At 39.7% G+C, this 16,217-nt stretch overlaps 1 protein-coding gene across 1 annotated transcript in view; it reads left to right on the plus strand.

Moving 5' to 3' along the window:
• Positions 1-9,203: 9,203 nt before the first annotated feature.
• LOC147019501 (transcription cofactor vestigial-like protein 4) overlaps positions 9,204-16,217 on the plus strand; it is an 83,522-nt gene continuing 76,508 nt past the window's right edge. The window contains exons 1-2 of the mRNA XM_085894047.1: positions 9,204-9,495; positions 10,957-11,027. Of these exons, the coding sequence (XP_085750173.1) occupies positions 10,964-11,027 (64 nt within the window). The 5' untranslated portion in view covers positions 9,204-9,495; positions 10,957-10,963. The remainder of the gene's footprint in view (positions 9,496-10,956; positions 11,028-16,217) is intronic.

Raw genomic sequence — 16,217 nt, forward strand, 5'->3', positions numbered from 1 at the left:
TCGGTTGTAAGAGATGGTTTGATTATTATAATTGTGTGTTTAGAGAAGTTGTGGGATTAAATGACCATCTCTTGGTTGTAATGCATGGTTTGATTGTTATAATTGTGTGCTTAGAGAAGTTGTGGGATTAAATGAACATCTCTCGGTTGTAATATATGGTTTGATTATTATAGTTGTGTGTTTAGAGAAGTTGTGGGATTAAATGAACATCTCTTGGTTGTAATGCATGGTTTGATTGTTATAATTGTGTGCTTAGAGAAGTTGTGGGATTAAATGAACATCTTTGGTTGTAATATATGGTTTGATTATTATAATTGTGTGTTTAGAGAAGTTGTGGGATTAAATGAAGATCTCTTGGTTGTAATTTATGGTTTGATTGTTATAATTGTGTGTTTGGAGAAGTTGTGGATTAAATAAACATCTCTTGGTTGCAATATATGGTTTGGTTGTTGTAGTTGTGTGTTTAGAGAAGTTGTGGGATTAAATAAACATCTCTTGGTTGTAATATATGGTTCGATTGTTGTTGTTGTGAGTTTAGAGAAGTTGTGGGATTAAATACACATCTCTTGGTTGTAATTTATGTTTTGATTGTTATCGTTGTATGTTTAGAGAAGTTGTGGATTAAATACACATCTCTTGGTTGTAATATATGTTTTGATTGTTGTAGTTGTTTGTTTAGAGAAGTTGTGGGATTAAATACACATCTCTTGGTTGTAATTTATGGTTTGATTGTTATAATTGTGTGTTTGGAGAAGTTGTGGATTAAATAAACATCTCTTGGTTGTAATATATGGTTTGATTGTTGTCGTTGTGTGTTTAGAGAAGTTGTGGGATTAAATGAACATCTCTCGGTTGTAATATATGGTTTGATTATTATAGTTGTGTGCTTAGAGAAGTTGTGGGATTAAATGACCATCTCTTGGTTGTAATGCATGGTTTGATTGTTATAATTGTGTGCTTAGAGAAGTTGTGGGATTAAATTAACATCTTTGGTTGTAATATATGGTTTGATTATTATAATTGTGTGTTTAGAGAAGTTGTGGGATTAAATGAACATCTCTTGGTTGTAATTTATGGTTTGATTGTTATAATTGCGTGTTTGGAGAAGTTGTGGATTAAATAAACATCTCTTGGTTGCAATATATGGTTTGGTTGTTGTAGTTGTGTGTTTAGAGAAGTTGTGGGATTAAATAAACATCTCTTGGTTGTAATATATGGTTCGATTGTTGTTGTTGTGAGTTTAGAGAAGTTGTGGGATTAAATACACATCTCTTGGTTGTAATTTATGTTTTGATTGTTATCATTGTATGTTTAGAGAAGTTGTGGATTAAATACACATCTCTTGGTTGTAATATATGTTTTGATTGTTGTAGTTGTTTGTTTAGAGAAGTTGTGGGATTAAATACACATCTCTTGGTTGTAATTTATGGTTTGATTGTTATAATTGTGTGTTTGGAGAAGTTGTGGATTAAATAAACATCTCTTGGTTGTAATATATGGTTTGATTGTTGTAGTTGTGTGTTTAGAGAAGTTGTGGGATTAAATGAACATCTCTCGGTTGTAATATATGGTTTGATTATTATAGTTGTGTGCTTAGAGAAGTTGTGGGATTAAATGACCATCTCTTGGTTGTAATGCATGGTTTGATTGTTATAATTGTGTGCTTAGAGAAGTTGTGGGATTAAATGAACATCCTTGGTTGTAATATATGGTTTGATTATTATAATTGTGTGTTTAGAGAAGTTGTGGGATTAAATGAACATCTCTTGGTTGTAATTTATGGTTTGATTGTTATAATTGTGTGTTTAGAGAAGTTGTGGGATTAAATGAACATCTCTTGGTTGTAAATTATGGTTTGATTGTTATAATTGTGTGTTTAGAGAAGTTGTGGGATTAAATGAACATCTTTGGTTGTAATATATGGTTTGATTATTATAATTGTGTGTTTAGAGAAGTTGTGGGATTAAATGAACATCTCTTGGTTGTAATTTATGGTTTGATTGTTATAATTGTGTGTTTAGAGAAGTTGTGGGATTAAATGAACATCTCTTGGTTGTAATATATGGTTTGATTATTATAATTGTGTGTTTAGAGAAGTTGTGGGATTAAATGAACATCTCTTGGTTGTAATTTATGGTTTGATTGTTATAATTGTGTGTTTGGAGAAGTTGTGGATTAAATAAACATCTCTTGGTTGCAATATATGGTTTGGTTGTTGTAGTTGTGTGTTTAGAGAAGTTGTGGGATTAAATAAACATCTCTTGGTTGTAATATATGGTTCGATTGTTGTTGTTGTGAGTTTAGAGAAGTTGTGGGATTAAATACACATCTCTTGGTAGTAATTTATGTTTTGATTGTTATCATTGTATGTTTAGAGAAGTTGTGGATTAAATACACATCTCTTGGTTGTAATATATGTTTTGATTGTTGTAGTTTGTTTAGGGAAGTTGTGGGATTAAATACACATCTCTTGGTTGTAATTTATGGTTTGATTGTTATAATTGTGTGTTTGGAGAAGTTGTGGATTAAATAAACATCTCTTGGTTGTAATTTATGGTTTGATTGTTGTAGTTGTGTGTTTAGAGAAGTTGTGGGATTAAATACACATCTCTTGGTTGTAATATATGTTTTGATTGTTATAATTGTGTGTTTGGAGAAGTTGTGGATTAAATAAACATCTCTTGGTTGTAATATATGGTTCGATTGTTGTCGTTGTTTGTTTAGAGAAGTTGTGGGATTAAATACACATCTCTTGGTTGTAATATATGGTTTGATTGTTATAGTTGTGTGTTTAGAGAAGTTGTGGATTAAATACACATCTCTTGGTTGTAATATATGGTTTGATTGTTGGCGTTGTGTGTTTAGAGAAGTTGTGGGATTAAATAAACATCTCTTGGTTGTAATATATGGTTCGATTGTTGTAGTTGTTTGTTTAGAGAAGTTGTGGGATTAAATACACATCTCTTGGTTGTAATATATGGTTTGATTATTATAATTGTGTGTTTAGAGAAGTAGTGGGATTAAATGACCATCTCTTGGTTGTAATGCATGGTTTGATTGTTATAATTGTGTGCTTAGAGAAGTTGTGGGATTAAATGACCATCTCTCGGTTGTAAGAGATGGTTTGATTATTATAATTGTGTGTTTAGAGAAGTTGTGGGATTAAATAACCATCTCTTGGTTGTAATGCATGGTTTGATTGTTATAATTGTGTGCTTAGAGAAGTTGTGGGATTAAATGAACATCTCTCGGTTGTAATATATGGTTTGATTATTATAGTTGTGTGTTTAGAGAAGTTGTGGGATTAAATGAACATCTCTTGGTTGTAATGCATGGTTTGATTGTTATAATTGTGTGCTTAGAGAAGTTGTGGGATTAAATGAACATCTTTGGTTGTAATATATGGTTTGATTATTATAATTGTGTGTTTAGAGAAGTTGTGGGATTAAATGAAGATCTCTTGGTTGTAATTTATGGTTTGATTGTTATAATTGTGTGTTTGGAGAAGTTGTGGATTAAATAAACATCTCTTGGTTGCAATATATGGTTTGGTTGTTGTAGTTGTGTGTTTAGAGAAGTTGTGGGATTAAATAAACATCTCTTGGTTGTAATATATGGTTCGATTGTTGTTGTTGTGAGTTTAGAGAAGTTGTGGGATTAAATACACATCTCTTGGTTGTAATTTATGTTTTGATTGTTATCGTTGTATGTTTAGAGAAGTTGTGGATTAAATACACATCTCTTGGTTGTAATATATGTTTTGATTGTTGTAGTTGTTTGTTTAGAGAAGTTGTGGGATTAAATACACATCTCTTGGTTGTAATTTATGGTTTGATTGTTATAATTGTGTGTTTGGAGAAGTTGTGGATTAAATAAACATCTCTTGGTTGTAATATATGGTTTGATTGTTGTCGTTGTGTGTTTAGAGAAGTTGTGGGATTAAATGAACATCTCTCGGTTGTAATATATGGTTTGATTATTATAGTTGTGTGCTTAGAGAAGTTGTGGGATTAAATGACCATCTCTTGGTTGTAATGCATGGTTTGATTGTTATAATTGTGTGCTTAGAGAAGTTGTGGGATTAAATTAACATCTTTGGTTGTAATATATGGTTTGATTATTATAATTGTGTGTTTAGAGAAGTTGTGGGATTAAATGAACATCTCTTGGTTGTAATTTATGGTTTGATTGTTATAATTGCGTGTTTGGAGAAGTTGTGGATTAAATAAACATCTCTTGGTTGCAATATATGGTTTGGTTGTTGTAGTTGTGTGTTTAGAGAAGTTGTGGGATTAAATAAACATCTCTTGGTTGTAATATATGGTTCGATTGTTGTTGTTGTGAGTTTAGAGAAGTTGTGGGATTAAATACACATCTCTTGGTTGTAATTTATGTTTTGATTGTTATCATTGTATGTTTAGAGAAGTTGTGGATTAAATACACATCTCTTGGTTGTAATATATGTTTTGATTGTTGTAGTTGTTTGTTTAGAGAAGTTGTGGGATTAAATACACATCTCTTGGTTGTAATTTATGGTTTGATTGTTATAATTGTGTGTTTGGAGAAGTTGTGGATTAAATAAACATCTCTTGGTTGTAATATATGGTTTGATTGTTGTAGTTGTGTGTTTAGAGAAGTTGTGGGATTAAATGAACATCTCTCGGTTGTAATATATGGTTTGATTATTATAGTTGTGTGCTTAGAGAAGTTGTGGGATTAAATGACCATCTCTTGGTTGTAATGCATGGTTTGATTGTTATAATTGTGTGCTTAGAGAAGTTGTGGGATTAAATGAACATCCTTGGTTGTAATATATGGTTTGATTATTATAATTGTGTGTTTAGAGAAGTTGTGGGATTAAATGAACATCTCTTGGTTGTAATTTATGGTTTGATTGTTATAATTGTGTGTTTAGAGAAGTTGTGGGATTAAATGAACATCTCTTGGTTGTAAATTATGGTTTGATTGTTATAATTGTGTGTTTAGAGAAGTTGTGGGATTAAATGAACATCTTTGGTTGTAATATATGGTTTGATTATTATAATTGTGTGTTTAGAGAAGTTGTGGGATTAAATGAACATCTCTTGGTTGTAATTTATGGTTTGATTGTTATAATTGTGTGTTTAGAGAAGTTGTGGGATTAAATGAACATCTCTTGGTTGTAATATATGGTTTGATTATTATAATTGTGTGTTTAGAGAAGTTGTGGGATTAAATGAACATCTCTTGGTTGTAATTTATGGTTTGATTGTTATAATTGTGTGTTTGGAGAAGTTGTGGATTAAATAAACATCTCTTGGTTGCAATATATGGTTTGGTTGTTGTAGTTGTGTGTTTAGAGAAGTTGTGGGATTAAATAAACATCTCTTGGTTGTAATATATGGTTCGATTGTTGTTGTTGTGAGTTTAGAGAAGTTGTGGGATTAAATACACATCTCTTGGTAGTAATTTATGTTTTGATTGTTATCATTGTATGTTTAGAGAAGTTGTGGATTAAATACACATCTCTTGGTTGTAATATATGTTTTGATTGTTGTAGTTGTTTGTTTAGGGAAGTTGTGGGATTAAATACACATCTCTTGGTTGTAATTTATGGTTTGATTGTTATAATTGTGTGTTTGGAGAAGTTGTGGATTAAATAAACATCTCTTGGTTGTAATTTATGGTTTGATTGTTGTAGTTGTGTGTTTAGAGAAGTTGTGGGATTAAATACACATCTCTTGGTTGTAATATATGTTTTGATTGTTATAATTGTGTGTTTGGAGAAGTTGTGGATTAAATAAACATCTCTTGGTTGTAATATATGGTTCGATTGTTGTCGTTGTTTGTTTAGAGAAGTTGTGGGATTAAATACACATCTCTTGGTTGTAATATATGGTTTGATTGTTATAGTTGTGTGTTTAGAGAAGTTGTGGATTAAATACACATCTCTTGGTTGTAATATATGGTTTGATTGTTGGCGTTGTGTGTTTAGAGAAGTTGTGGGATTAAATAAACATCTCTTGGTTGTAATATATGGTTCGATTGTTGTAGTTGTTTGTTTAGAGAAGTTGTGGGATTAAATATACATCTCTTGGTTGTAATATATGTTTTGATTGTTGCAGTTGTTTGTTTAGAGAAGTTGTGGGATTAAATACACATCTTCTTCTTCTTCTTTCGGCTACTCCTGTTAGGGGTCGCCACAGCGGATCATCCGTATGATCCACATAGTGATTTGGCACATGTTTTACGCCGGATGCCCTTCCTGACGCAACCCTGGTCGCCTCTTACGACACAGGGATATGGTAAACCTATTTTAACCGGGGTATACACCGGCCCAGTACACTGGTACTCACTTCGCCGACCTCGGAAGGATGACAGGCTGAGTCAACCCCCTGGTGTATTAATTCAGTGGCCCAACGGGGCTTGAACTCAGGACCTTTTGGATCCCAAGCCGCTGCCCTAACCACTGCGCCAACACCAGGCTCATTAAATACACATTTCTTGGTTGTAATTTATGGTTTGATTGTTATAATTGTGTGTTTGGAGAAGTTGTGGATTAAATAAACATCTCTTGGTTGTAATATATGGTTCGATTGTTGTCGTTGTGTGTTTAGAGAAGTTGTGGGATTAAATAAACATCTCTTGGTTGTAATATATGGTTCGATTGTTGTCGTTGTGAGTTTAGAGAAGTTGTGGGATTAAATACACATCTCTTGGTTGTAATTTATGTTTTGATTGTTGTAGTTGTTTGTTTAGAGAAGTTGTGGGATTAAATAAACATCTCTTGGTTGTAATATATGGTTCGATTGTTGTCGTTGTGTGTTTAGAGAAGTTGTGGGATTAAATAAACATCTCTTGGTTGTAATATATGGTTCGATTGTTGTCGTTGTGAGTTTAGAGAAGTTGTGGGATTAAATACACATCTCTTGGTTGTAATTTATGTTTTGATTGTTGTAGTTGTTTGTTTAGAGAAGTTGTGGGATTAAATAAACATCTCTTGGTTGTAATATATGGTTCGATTGTTCTCGTTGTGAGTTTAGAGAAGTTGTGGGATTAAATACACATCTCTTGGTTGTAATTTATGGTTTGATTGTTATAATTGTGTGTTTGGAGAAGTTGTGGATTAAATAAACATCTCTTGGTTGTAATATATGGTTTGATTGTTGTAGTTGTGTGTTTAGAGAAGTTGTGGGATTAAATAAACATCTCTTGGTTGTAATATATGGTTAGATTGTTGTAGTGGTGTGTTTGGAGAAGTTGTGGGATTAAATACACATCTCTTGGTTGTAATATATGGTTTGATTGTTGTAGTTGTGTGTTTGGAGAAGTTGTGGATTAAATACACATCTCTTGGTTGTAATATATGGTTAGATTGTTGTAGTGGTGTGTTTGGAGAAGTTGTGAGATTAAATACACATCTCTTGGTTGTAATATATGGTTTGATTGTTGTAGTTGTGTGTTTATAGAATTTGTGGGATTAAATAAACATCTCTTGGTTGTAATATATGGTTCGATTGTTGTCGTTGTGTGTTTAGAGAAGTTGTGGGATTCAATACACATCTCTTGGTTGTAATATATGTTTTGATTGATATAGTTGTGTGTTTAGAGAAGTTGTGGATTAAATAAACATCTCTTGGTTGTAATATATGGTTCGATTGTTGTCGTTGTGTGTTTAGAGAAGTTGTGGGATTCAATACACATCTCTTGGTTGTAATATATGTTTTGATTGATATAGTTGTGTGTTTAGAGAAGTTGTGGATTAAATAAACATCTCTTGGTTGTAATATATGGTTCGATTGTTGTAGTTGTGTGTTTAGAGAAGTTGTGGGATTAAATAAACATCTCTTGGTTGTAATATATGGTTCGATTGTTGTCGTTGTGAGTTTAGAGAAGTTGTGGGATTAAATACACATCTCTTGGTTGTAATTTATGTTTTGATTGTTGTCGTTGTTTGTTTAGAGAAGTTGTGGGATTAAATACACATCTCTTGATTGTAATATATGGTTTGATTGTTATAGTTGTGTGTTTAGAGAAGTTGTGGGATTAAATACACATCTCTTGGTTGTAATATATGTTTTGATTGTTGTCGTTGTGAGTTTAGAGAAGTTGTGGGATTAAATACACATCTCTTGGTTGTAATTTATGGTTTGATTGTTATAATTGTGTGTTTGGATAAGTTGTGGATTAAATAAACATCTCTTGGTTGTAATATATGTTTTGATTGTTATAGTTGTGTGTTTAGAGAAGTTGTGGGATTAAATACACATCTCTTGGTTGTAATATATGTTTTGATTGTTGTAGTTGTTTGTTTAGAGAAGTTGTGGGATTAAATACACATCTCTTGGTTGTAATATATGGTTTGATTGTTGTAGTTGTTTGTTTAGAGAAGTTGTGGGATTAAATACACATCTCTTGGTTGTAGTATATGGTTTGATTGTTGTAGTTGTGTGTTTGGAGAAGTTGTGGGATTAAATACACATCTCTTGATTGTAATTTATGTTTTGATTGTTGTAGTTGTTTGTTTGGAGAAGTTGTGGGATTAAATACACATCTCTTGGTTGTAATATATGGTTTGATTGTTGTAGTTGTGTGTGTAAACCATATTACCCCCACCGAGTCTGCTTAACAAGTCGGGAGTGGGATTCGAACCCCCGAACACAAAGACAAACACACAACCCCAGAGTACAGTTCTGAGTCGCCTCGTTCTGGTTATCGGGACCACGACAGTGACGACCATTCCATCATCCAATCCCAAAAGCCAAAGTTTCGTCCCTTTATGCTTCCTGGGCCTCTCCGGTAATCTTTCCCCACCAGACACTGCTTGAGCCGCATCCTGTTGATTCATCAGTTCGCGGTTCGCTGGTTTCAGCCAAGACTACTCGATGGTTATCTCAGCATATCCTGCCAGGGGCTTCCAAAGCCCACTCCGGGACGTAGGCCCGAAATGAAGACCGCAGGCCCCATTGCCGCTGTACATCTCGTGTTGAAAACCGAGAACCTGATGGTGAAGAAAAATTAAAGTCAATGGAAACATCATCGCGACCAAAAAAAAAAACGAACGAGGAATGAAAAAGACGGGAATTCTGTTTTTCAGTTCAACAGCTGTTGACGAATGGGCCACGACTGCCGGTCTTGCTCATTGGTGCCGCGAAAAGCGCCTCCTGAAAGTGGTGATGTAACTGCTGCACCCGCCGTTCCTTGGTGTATGCTGATGACGCAGAGATTCGGCCAATGGGCGTGAAGTATGGTGATCACGTGACCTTCGGAATATTCAGCGTGCTTGGCATTTTTGTTCCACGCCTATAGCTTGTGACTGTTACAGTTCATTGCGCCGTCGTTGGCGGACACGCAGTACAGTGGGAGTGTCAGTCACGGTCGTTTCAGCGCTGACGGGCTGTGGAGACGGCGACTGAGGATCGGCTGGATCTGGAGAGAAAGAGCGATTGTCGGCGCCGAGGAAACAAGGAAGTTCGCATCTTTCGTCGTGGCTGCGACGGAGGCGTTCTGGGCTGGGTGAGTGTGTCTGAAGCGCCTCGAAGATCGGGTACGCGTGGCCCATGGATACGTGAGGCCGAGCCCCCTCCCTACCCCCTCCCCCGGGGGAGTGGTACACGCTGTTGGGCCTCCCCTACTAAGGGGACGGTTATGTGTGGCCAAGACTTCCCCCTCCCTCCCCTACTAAAGGGACTGATGTGTGGCCAATATCCCCCTTCCCTCCCTCCCTCCCCCCCTACTAAGGGGACGGTTATGTGTGGCAAAGACCTCCCCCACCCCCCCTACTAAGGGGCCTGTTGTGTGTGTGGCCAAGACCTCCCCCCTCCCCCCACCCCTCCCCTTCCTGAGGGGACTGTTTTGTGTGGCCAAGATCCCCCTCCCTCCCCCCCTTCTAAGGGGACGGTTATATGTGGCACAGACCTCCCCCCCCCCCTACTAAGGGGACTGTTGTGTGTGGCCAAGATCCCCCTCCCTCCCTCCCTCCCCCCCCCTACTAAGGGGACGGTTATGTGTTGCCAAGACTTCCCCCTCCCTCCCCTCCCCCCTACCAAGGGCACGGTTATGTGTGGCAAAGACCTCCCCCACGCCCCCTACTAAGGGGCCTGTTGTGTGTGTGGCCAAGACCTCCCCCCTCCCCTTCCTGAGGGGACTGTTGTGTGTGGCCAAGATCCCCCTCCCTCCCCCCCTTCTAAGGGGACGGTTATATGTGGCACAGGCCTCCCCCCCCCCCCCTACTAAGGGGACTGTTGTGTGTGGCCAAGATCCCCCTCCCTCCCTCCCTCCCCCTACTAAGGGGACGGTTATGTGTTTCCAAGACTTCCCCCTCCCTCCCCTCCCCCTACCAAGGGCACGGTTATGTGTGGCCAAGACCTCCCTCACCCCCCCATACTAAGGGGACGGTTATGTGTGGCCAAGACTTCCCCCTCCATCCCTCCCTCCCCTCCCCCCTTACTAAGGGGATGGTTATGTGTGGCCAAGATCCCCTACTAAGGGGACTGTTGTGTGTGGCCAAGATCCCCCTCCCTCCCCCCCCCTACTAAGGGGATGGTTAAGTGTGGCCAAGACCTCCCTCACCCCTCCTCATGGGATGCCTATGTCATATGTGCAGCCAAGATCCCCAACCACCTACGCTCGGTTGGGGATACTTCCCATGCTCTTTGTTTATATTCACATCCTCATCCTCTGCGTTGCTACCACAGGTACAAGCAGTAGCATTTGTTCCTTTGTAATGAAAACAGGTCTGGTTTTCTGTTTGTAAGCTCTTCCTTGAAATCGCTGTAAATCTTTCCTTTGTTCATTTTATTTATTCTTAAAATTTTTGCTAACTCCATGATTATCTCACAAAGGGAGATGCTTTGTCTCAGTTGGTGTATCTCAGGAATGAAAGACAGGTTTTTGATCTGTCCCCTCCGTGCGATCACTACTGGTTGTTCTTGTCTTACCCCCACCCCTCTCTCTCTCTCCCCCACAACCTCTCAGACTGAGCATGGAGACACCACTGCACCTGCTCTCCCGCGCAGCGTCTCTCGTGAATGGGGACATGCATGGGGGTGAGTACCCGCTCGCAACCCCCTGGTGATGGCCGACAACAGAGAAAATTTGTGATGACTGATTGCCGGTGTCATTGAATGTATACCGGGCAAATGAAGTGGGCTGGTGTTGGTCGTTTCTCACAAATGGCCAGCGATTACATGAAAAGGAAAGTGGTGGGTGGAAAGAGTTGGGGTTGTTGACATAGACCTGTTGTACTGCATGTTCTTTATTTACTTTTCAAACACGTTTTCTTTACTAACTTCCATGTAATTGTTCTGGGCCATTCTCACTTGGAATGCCAAACATTTGCTGCAATTGAAGCGGCATGGTGGATACTCGGTAACTCAATCCATGGTGGTTGTAGTCATTCTGCAGTAAAGATTGTGACATTGGCATTTGTAACCTGTTTGGGTAGATCTATGTACTCCAACAATTTTTAAGTTGCTTTGCTCGGAAGTCGGATTTAGCTTCACATCGTTGCATCCACTACCGAAGGTGAAAGGAGGTTACGTTTTCACCCCCTTGTTTGTCTTCGTTACTTGCAAATTCGAAGAATTTAAAAGTCTGTCTGTCCGTCTTCCTGCCTGTCTGTCAATCGCCTTCAGGTCACAATTTTAAACCGATCTTCACGAAGCTTCACCACATGGTAGAGTTTGTCATAAGGAAGAAGCCTATTGTTTTTGAGGTCAAAAGGTCAACATAGGCCAAAGGTCAACAACTTAGGTGAGATTTCTAAAATCCTCAATTTTCATCTGATGGACTTGAAATTTGTCATTCAATTCAACTCGCCAATTATTTTTGAAGTCAAATTTGGTTTATGCATTTTGCAAGTATCGTGTTATGCACGACTTCGTCTTGTTAACCTCCACCATCGAAGATCGGAGGTTACTGATTTCACCCCTTTCTGTTTGTTTGTGAACAGTATTACGGATTTCGACGAAACTTGGTGGGGGGGGTTAGGTATGGTCCAAGGATCATGCCATTAGATTTTGGACTTTGTCCCCCCCCCCCAAAAATAAATTATTAGAGAAAAAACAATTTTGCAACTTTTTTTTCGACAAAATTTAGATTTCTCTTTTTGCATTTCTACATATTTTAAGTGATTTCCAACTCCCCCCCCCTCCAAAAAAAATGTTGGAGAAAAGAACTATAACTCTGTCAGCACTGTTGACATCATATTTAATGAATAAGATATAAGGTTCACTTGAGTAACCCAGCAGTATTGGCGGCGGAGGTTTTGCACTCTCCCGAGTGCTCCCCCTCCAGTTTGTTCTTTTTTGTTTGTGTGCAGGATATCAAAAACTTGTGGACGGATTCTATTGAAATTTTGTGCGCAGCATTGGGTGTGTGACAAGGACGAACTGATTCGATTTTGGTGAAGATCCGAATCTGGTTATGAGAATTTTAAAAATTGATTCTTCGCCATTGAGAGAGAGGGCCAAAAACGATATATAGTAGGATAGCTTGAAATAAGTTGTGGATGGATTCAGACAAAATTTGGTGGACACTGTTGGTGTGTGGTGAGGACGAATTGATTAGATTTTGGTGAAGATCCGACTACTAGAATTTTTTTTAAGTGATTCTTCACCATTGAGAGATGCGTTTCAAAAACGATGTATTGCACGATATCTCAAATATATATTGTGCCCGATTTATGTTCTCAAGGCGTGAGGGAGACCAAGCAAGGGAAGAGGGTGCAAGACCAGAAAGGAGGTGGGAGAACTCTGAGTGGCCACCGACCTGTCTCTGCTTCATTGCAGGAGAGTCGAATGATTTTGAGGGCTTTGGTTTCCATAGCATCAATAAGTGTAAAGTGTGATTCAGGTGCACCAGCCCGAAGGGTGGCGCAGTATTCCATTGAACTGTCGATGAAGGCTTTGTAAGCTGATGAAAGGTCAGATTTGCTGAGACAAGACTTTGCATGATGAACGATACCCAATAGCTGGCTGGCTTTGGAAGCCAAGTTGGAAATATGGTTTGACTTAAAGGTCATGGGTGAGGGTGAGACCCAAAAGTTCGAGTGAGAGGATTGTTAAGGAAGTCGATGGGAGCATTTGTCAGATGGTCCTTTCAGAGAGACTGATTGAGAGCGTGACATTTGTCAGGTTTGTAAGACACATGGGAGGGTGTTTAGTGATGTCAGCAATTTGTGCACACATGACCCCCACCGCCATCTTGGAGTCCAAGCGGAGGACAAAGGAATGTCAATTCACCATCGGTGAAGTGGATAATCAGTGTTATTGTGCTTTGCGTTTTTTCATGGTCAAACATTTGGGGTCAAAGCTTGGCCCGAAGCTTTAGTCTGTTGAAACATTGGACGCTTTGTCAAGGGAGCGATATTATAACAATACAGGTTATAAGCAGCACAGACCCGAATGAATTGCTGAATACAGTAAGGTGCAGAAGCTAGACAAACTTTCCAATCATTCTTTATCCAGATTTTGTGAATTATCTTGTGTTTACTAAAAGTTTTTACACCCTGGAAGGCATGAAAAAGTCTGGATGCTGACAACTAGTTGACATCTGGTTGGATCAGTGATGTGGCTGTTTTTGTGAAGAATAGCAATCGCTTTGTATGGGCAAAGGTAGGCCGATCAATACATGAATGCCATGGATTCATGTTGGCAGAGCAGATGAGCAGAATGATGATATATATATATATATATATATATATATATATATATATATATATATATATATATATATATATATATATATATATATATATATATATATATATATATATATATATATATATATTGTTGCGGATCCGGGGTGGTGGGATTCTCACCCGGTCCGAGGCGCCACCCTCACCACCACCGTCTCTGGGATTTATAACGCCGGCCGGCTCAGCACAGGCCTCGGGTCGCGCGCCTTCAATCGCGATACCAACGTAATCCTTGTACCTTGCCAGTTGGGGAAATAGAACCCCTGGTTACAGACTGGTTGTGTTAGATGCCGAGCGTTTTCTGCCAGTCTGTAACCATTTTGGTTTTATATGCCAATCGAACGGATCGTTCCTCTACGCGACACAAATTAATCCATAGCGGCAACTTCATACGAATTAACCAGATTTATTGGGGATCACAACACAAGCAAAATTAACGACAATGGTTTAATTAACAATCCTCAACCCGTTCTTAACTAGGGAACCACGGTCTACAGGTTTTGAGGGGGTCGCTACCGAAATATGCCTTTTCAACACGTGCAGACAAAGACAAACAGCATGCATACAAGACAAGACAGAGTACTTGGTGAGATTCCATGGACGAGAGGACAGTGTCAAAAAGCACGAATGTCGCTTGCAACAGGCAGATGTCCACGGATTCGAACTCCCAGCTCGAACCACACCGCGTGGCAAAATGGCGCTTGTCCTTTTGTCGCAGACCTCACGCACACGGTCTCCGCACGCTTTGGCCCCGCGCAATGTCGACGGCACAAGTCCACCAGATCAACGATGGGCCTCAGCCGATCTCTCTCTCTCTCCAGGGTTCAGCATACAAATCCAGGCCTGGCCCGTTCACAAGACAAGGCCCCAGTCGAGGGGCCGAGCTCCGTGGTCGGATCGACAAACGTGTCGAGCCATGAGGTGTCTCAGTACAGAGGCTCCGCGGCCAGACGCAAGCCGAACCTGTCGATCACCTCCCCATACGAGTCAATCGTCGACTCCACGTGCAGGCAGCCTCTCAAAGCCGACTGCCGTTTTTGTACCGGCAGATTCCACACTGTCCCTCCTTCGTTCGCTCGCTTCCAAAACACGTGCACGCCTCGAGAGCGACTGTTTCCACACACCGAACCTTTTTAAGAAGCCTTCGTTCGCTCGCCTCGAAGCGACTCCAAGCACGCCTCGAGAACCCGACTGTTCTTCACACACAGCACTCTTTTTACGAAGCCTTCGTTTCTCTCGCTTCGACACACGAGCACCCTCTCAACCGACTGCAGTTTTGCACGTCTCCCAAACTGGACCTGAACCTGAGGTCCTCGTTTTCTCTTTCGCTCGTTCCGCGAGCCCGCCTCTCTCAGCGAAACCGACAAACTCCTCCCCCTTCGCGTCACTTCATCCCTCTCGCCACACCCTCTCTCCAGGCCACACCTCCTCAGTCGACTGGGAAGGGCCTATCCCGGGATGGGGTAGGAATAAGAGGGATCTCTTGTTTCACCAACACTGTACGAACATAAAAAAAATAGTCTCTTGCACCTCCCGACACACATATAACGTCCCTTTTACCACACAACCTAGCTAAACAGGCATTTAATGGGGGATCTGAGCTAATCCTATATTTAGTAGTCCTATATATATATATATATATATATATATATATATATATATATATATATATATATATATATATATATATAATCAATGTATTGATATTGTGTTATCTCCTTTGCCATCTCATTCAACACTCAGATGTTTATCTGGCCCCAAAGCTTTATCTTATTTAGCCAACTCTTCGAGAAAGGCAGCAACTAAACAAACAAATAACCGCTGTGACAATTTATTTCCAAATCCCTCTTGAACATCCCCCAAAACTTGAAGTCAAGCCTCCTTATCAAAATCTTTACATTGTTGCTTGTGGGCAGTCGATGATATGACGACCAGTCCTCCCTATTGACACGATTGCCACAACAAAATACAATGCAAAATTGACCATTTTCACAGATGTAAACAATGATGCAGTCCACGTGTCGTCTCACTGTGCTTGTTCTCCAATATGGCGGGTCACAAATGTGGTGATGTCTTGCACATAATCTCTGATCCAAGCTTTGGGACAGCACCTGGTTATATCGAGACCTGCAAAGGGGGAGGATGCTGCTGTCTTCCCATTTGAATTGGTAGAGATTTGTAAAATGGCCTCGATCCAGTTCTGTGAACTTTGATGCAAAGTGTAATATATTGTTGCGAATTCGTGCCCGCTGGCGTGCAAACGGCCGCGTAACTCGAATCGCGGCACGTCGCCCACCGGACGGACAATTCTGTCGTGACCCTCTCGGACCAACGCCGGGAGCTAGTCACGGGTGGGCCTTTCGACCTCGCCACAATCGTGCCAATCTGCCACCCGCGTAGGATAGGGTTGTTCGTCAAACTCGACCTAGCTGAGTACCCACGCGGATGGTAAACCGGGCGATCATACCTCGCCGCAGGTCGACGCCGGACACGAGCCGCTTGGGCGGCCCGTTCTGTACTATCGGGATAACTGAGCGGT

This window comes from Eptatretus burgeri, chromosome 9 (genome assembly GCF_056783735.1).
Source record: "Eptatretus burgeri isolate ZD-2024b chromosome 9, Ebu_testis_v1, whole genome shotgun sequence".
Classification (NCBI taxonomy): domain Eukaryota; kingdom Metazoa; phylum Chordata; class Myxini; order Myxiniformes; family Myxinidae; genus Eptatretus; species Eptatretus burgeri.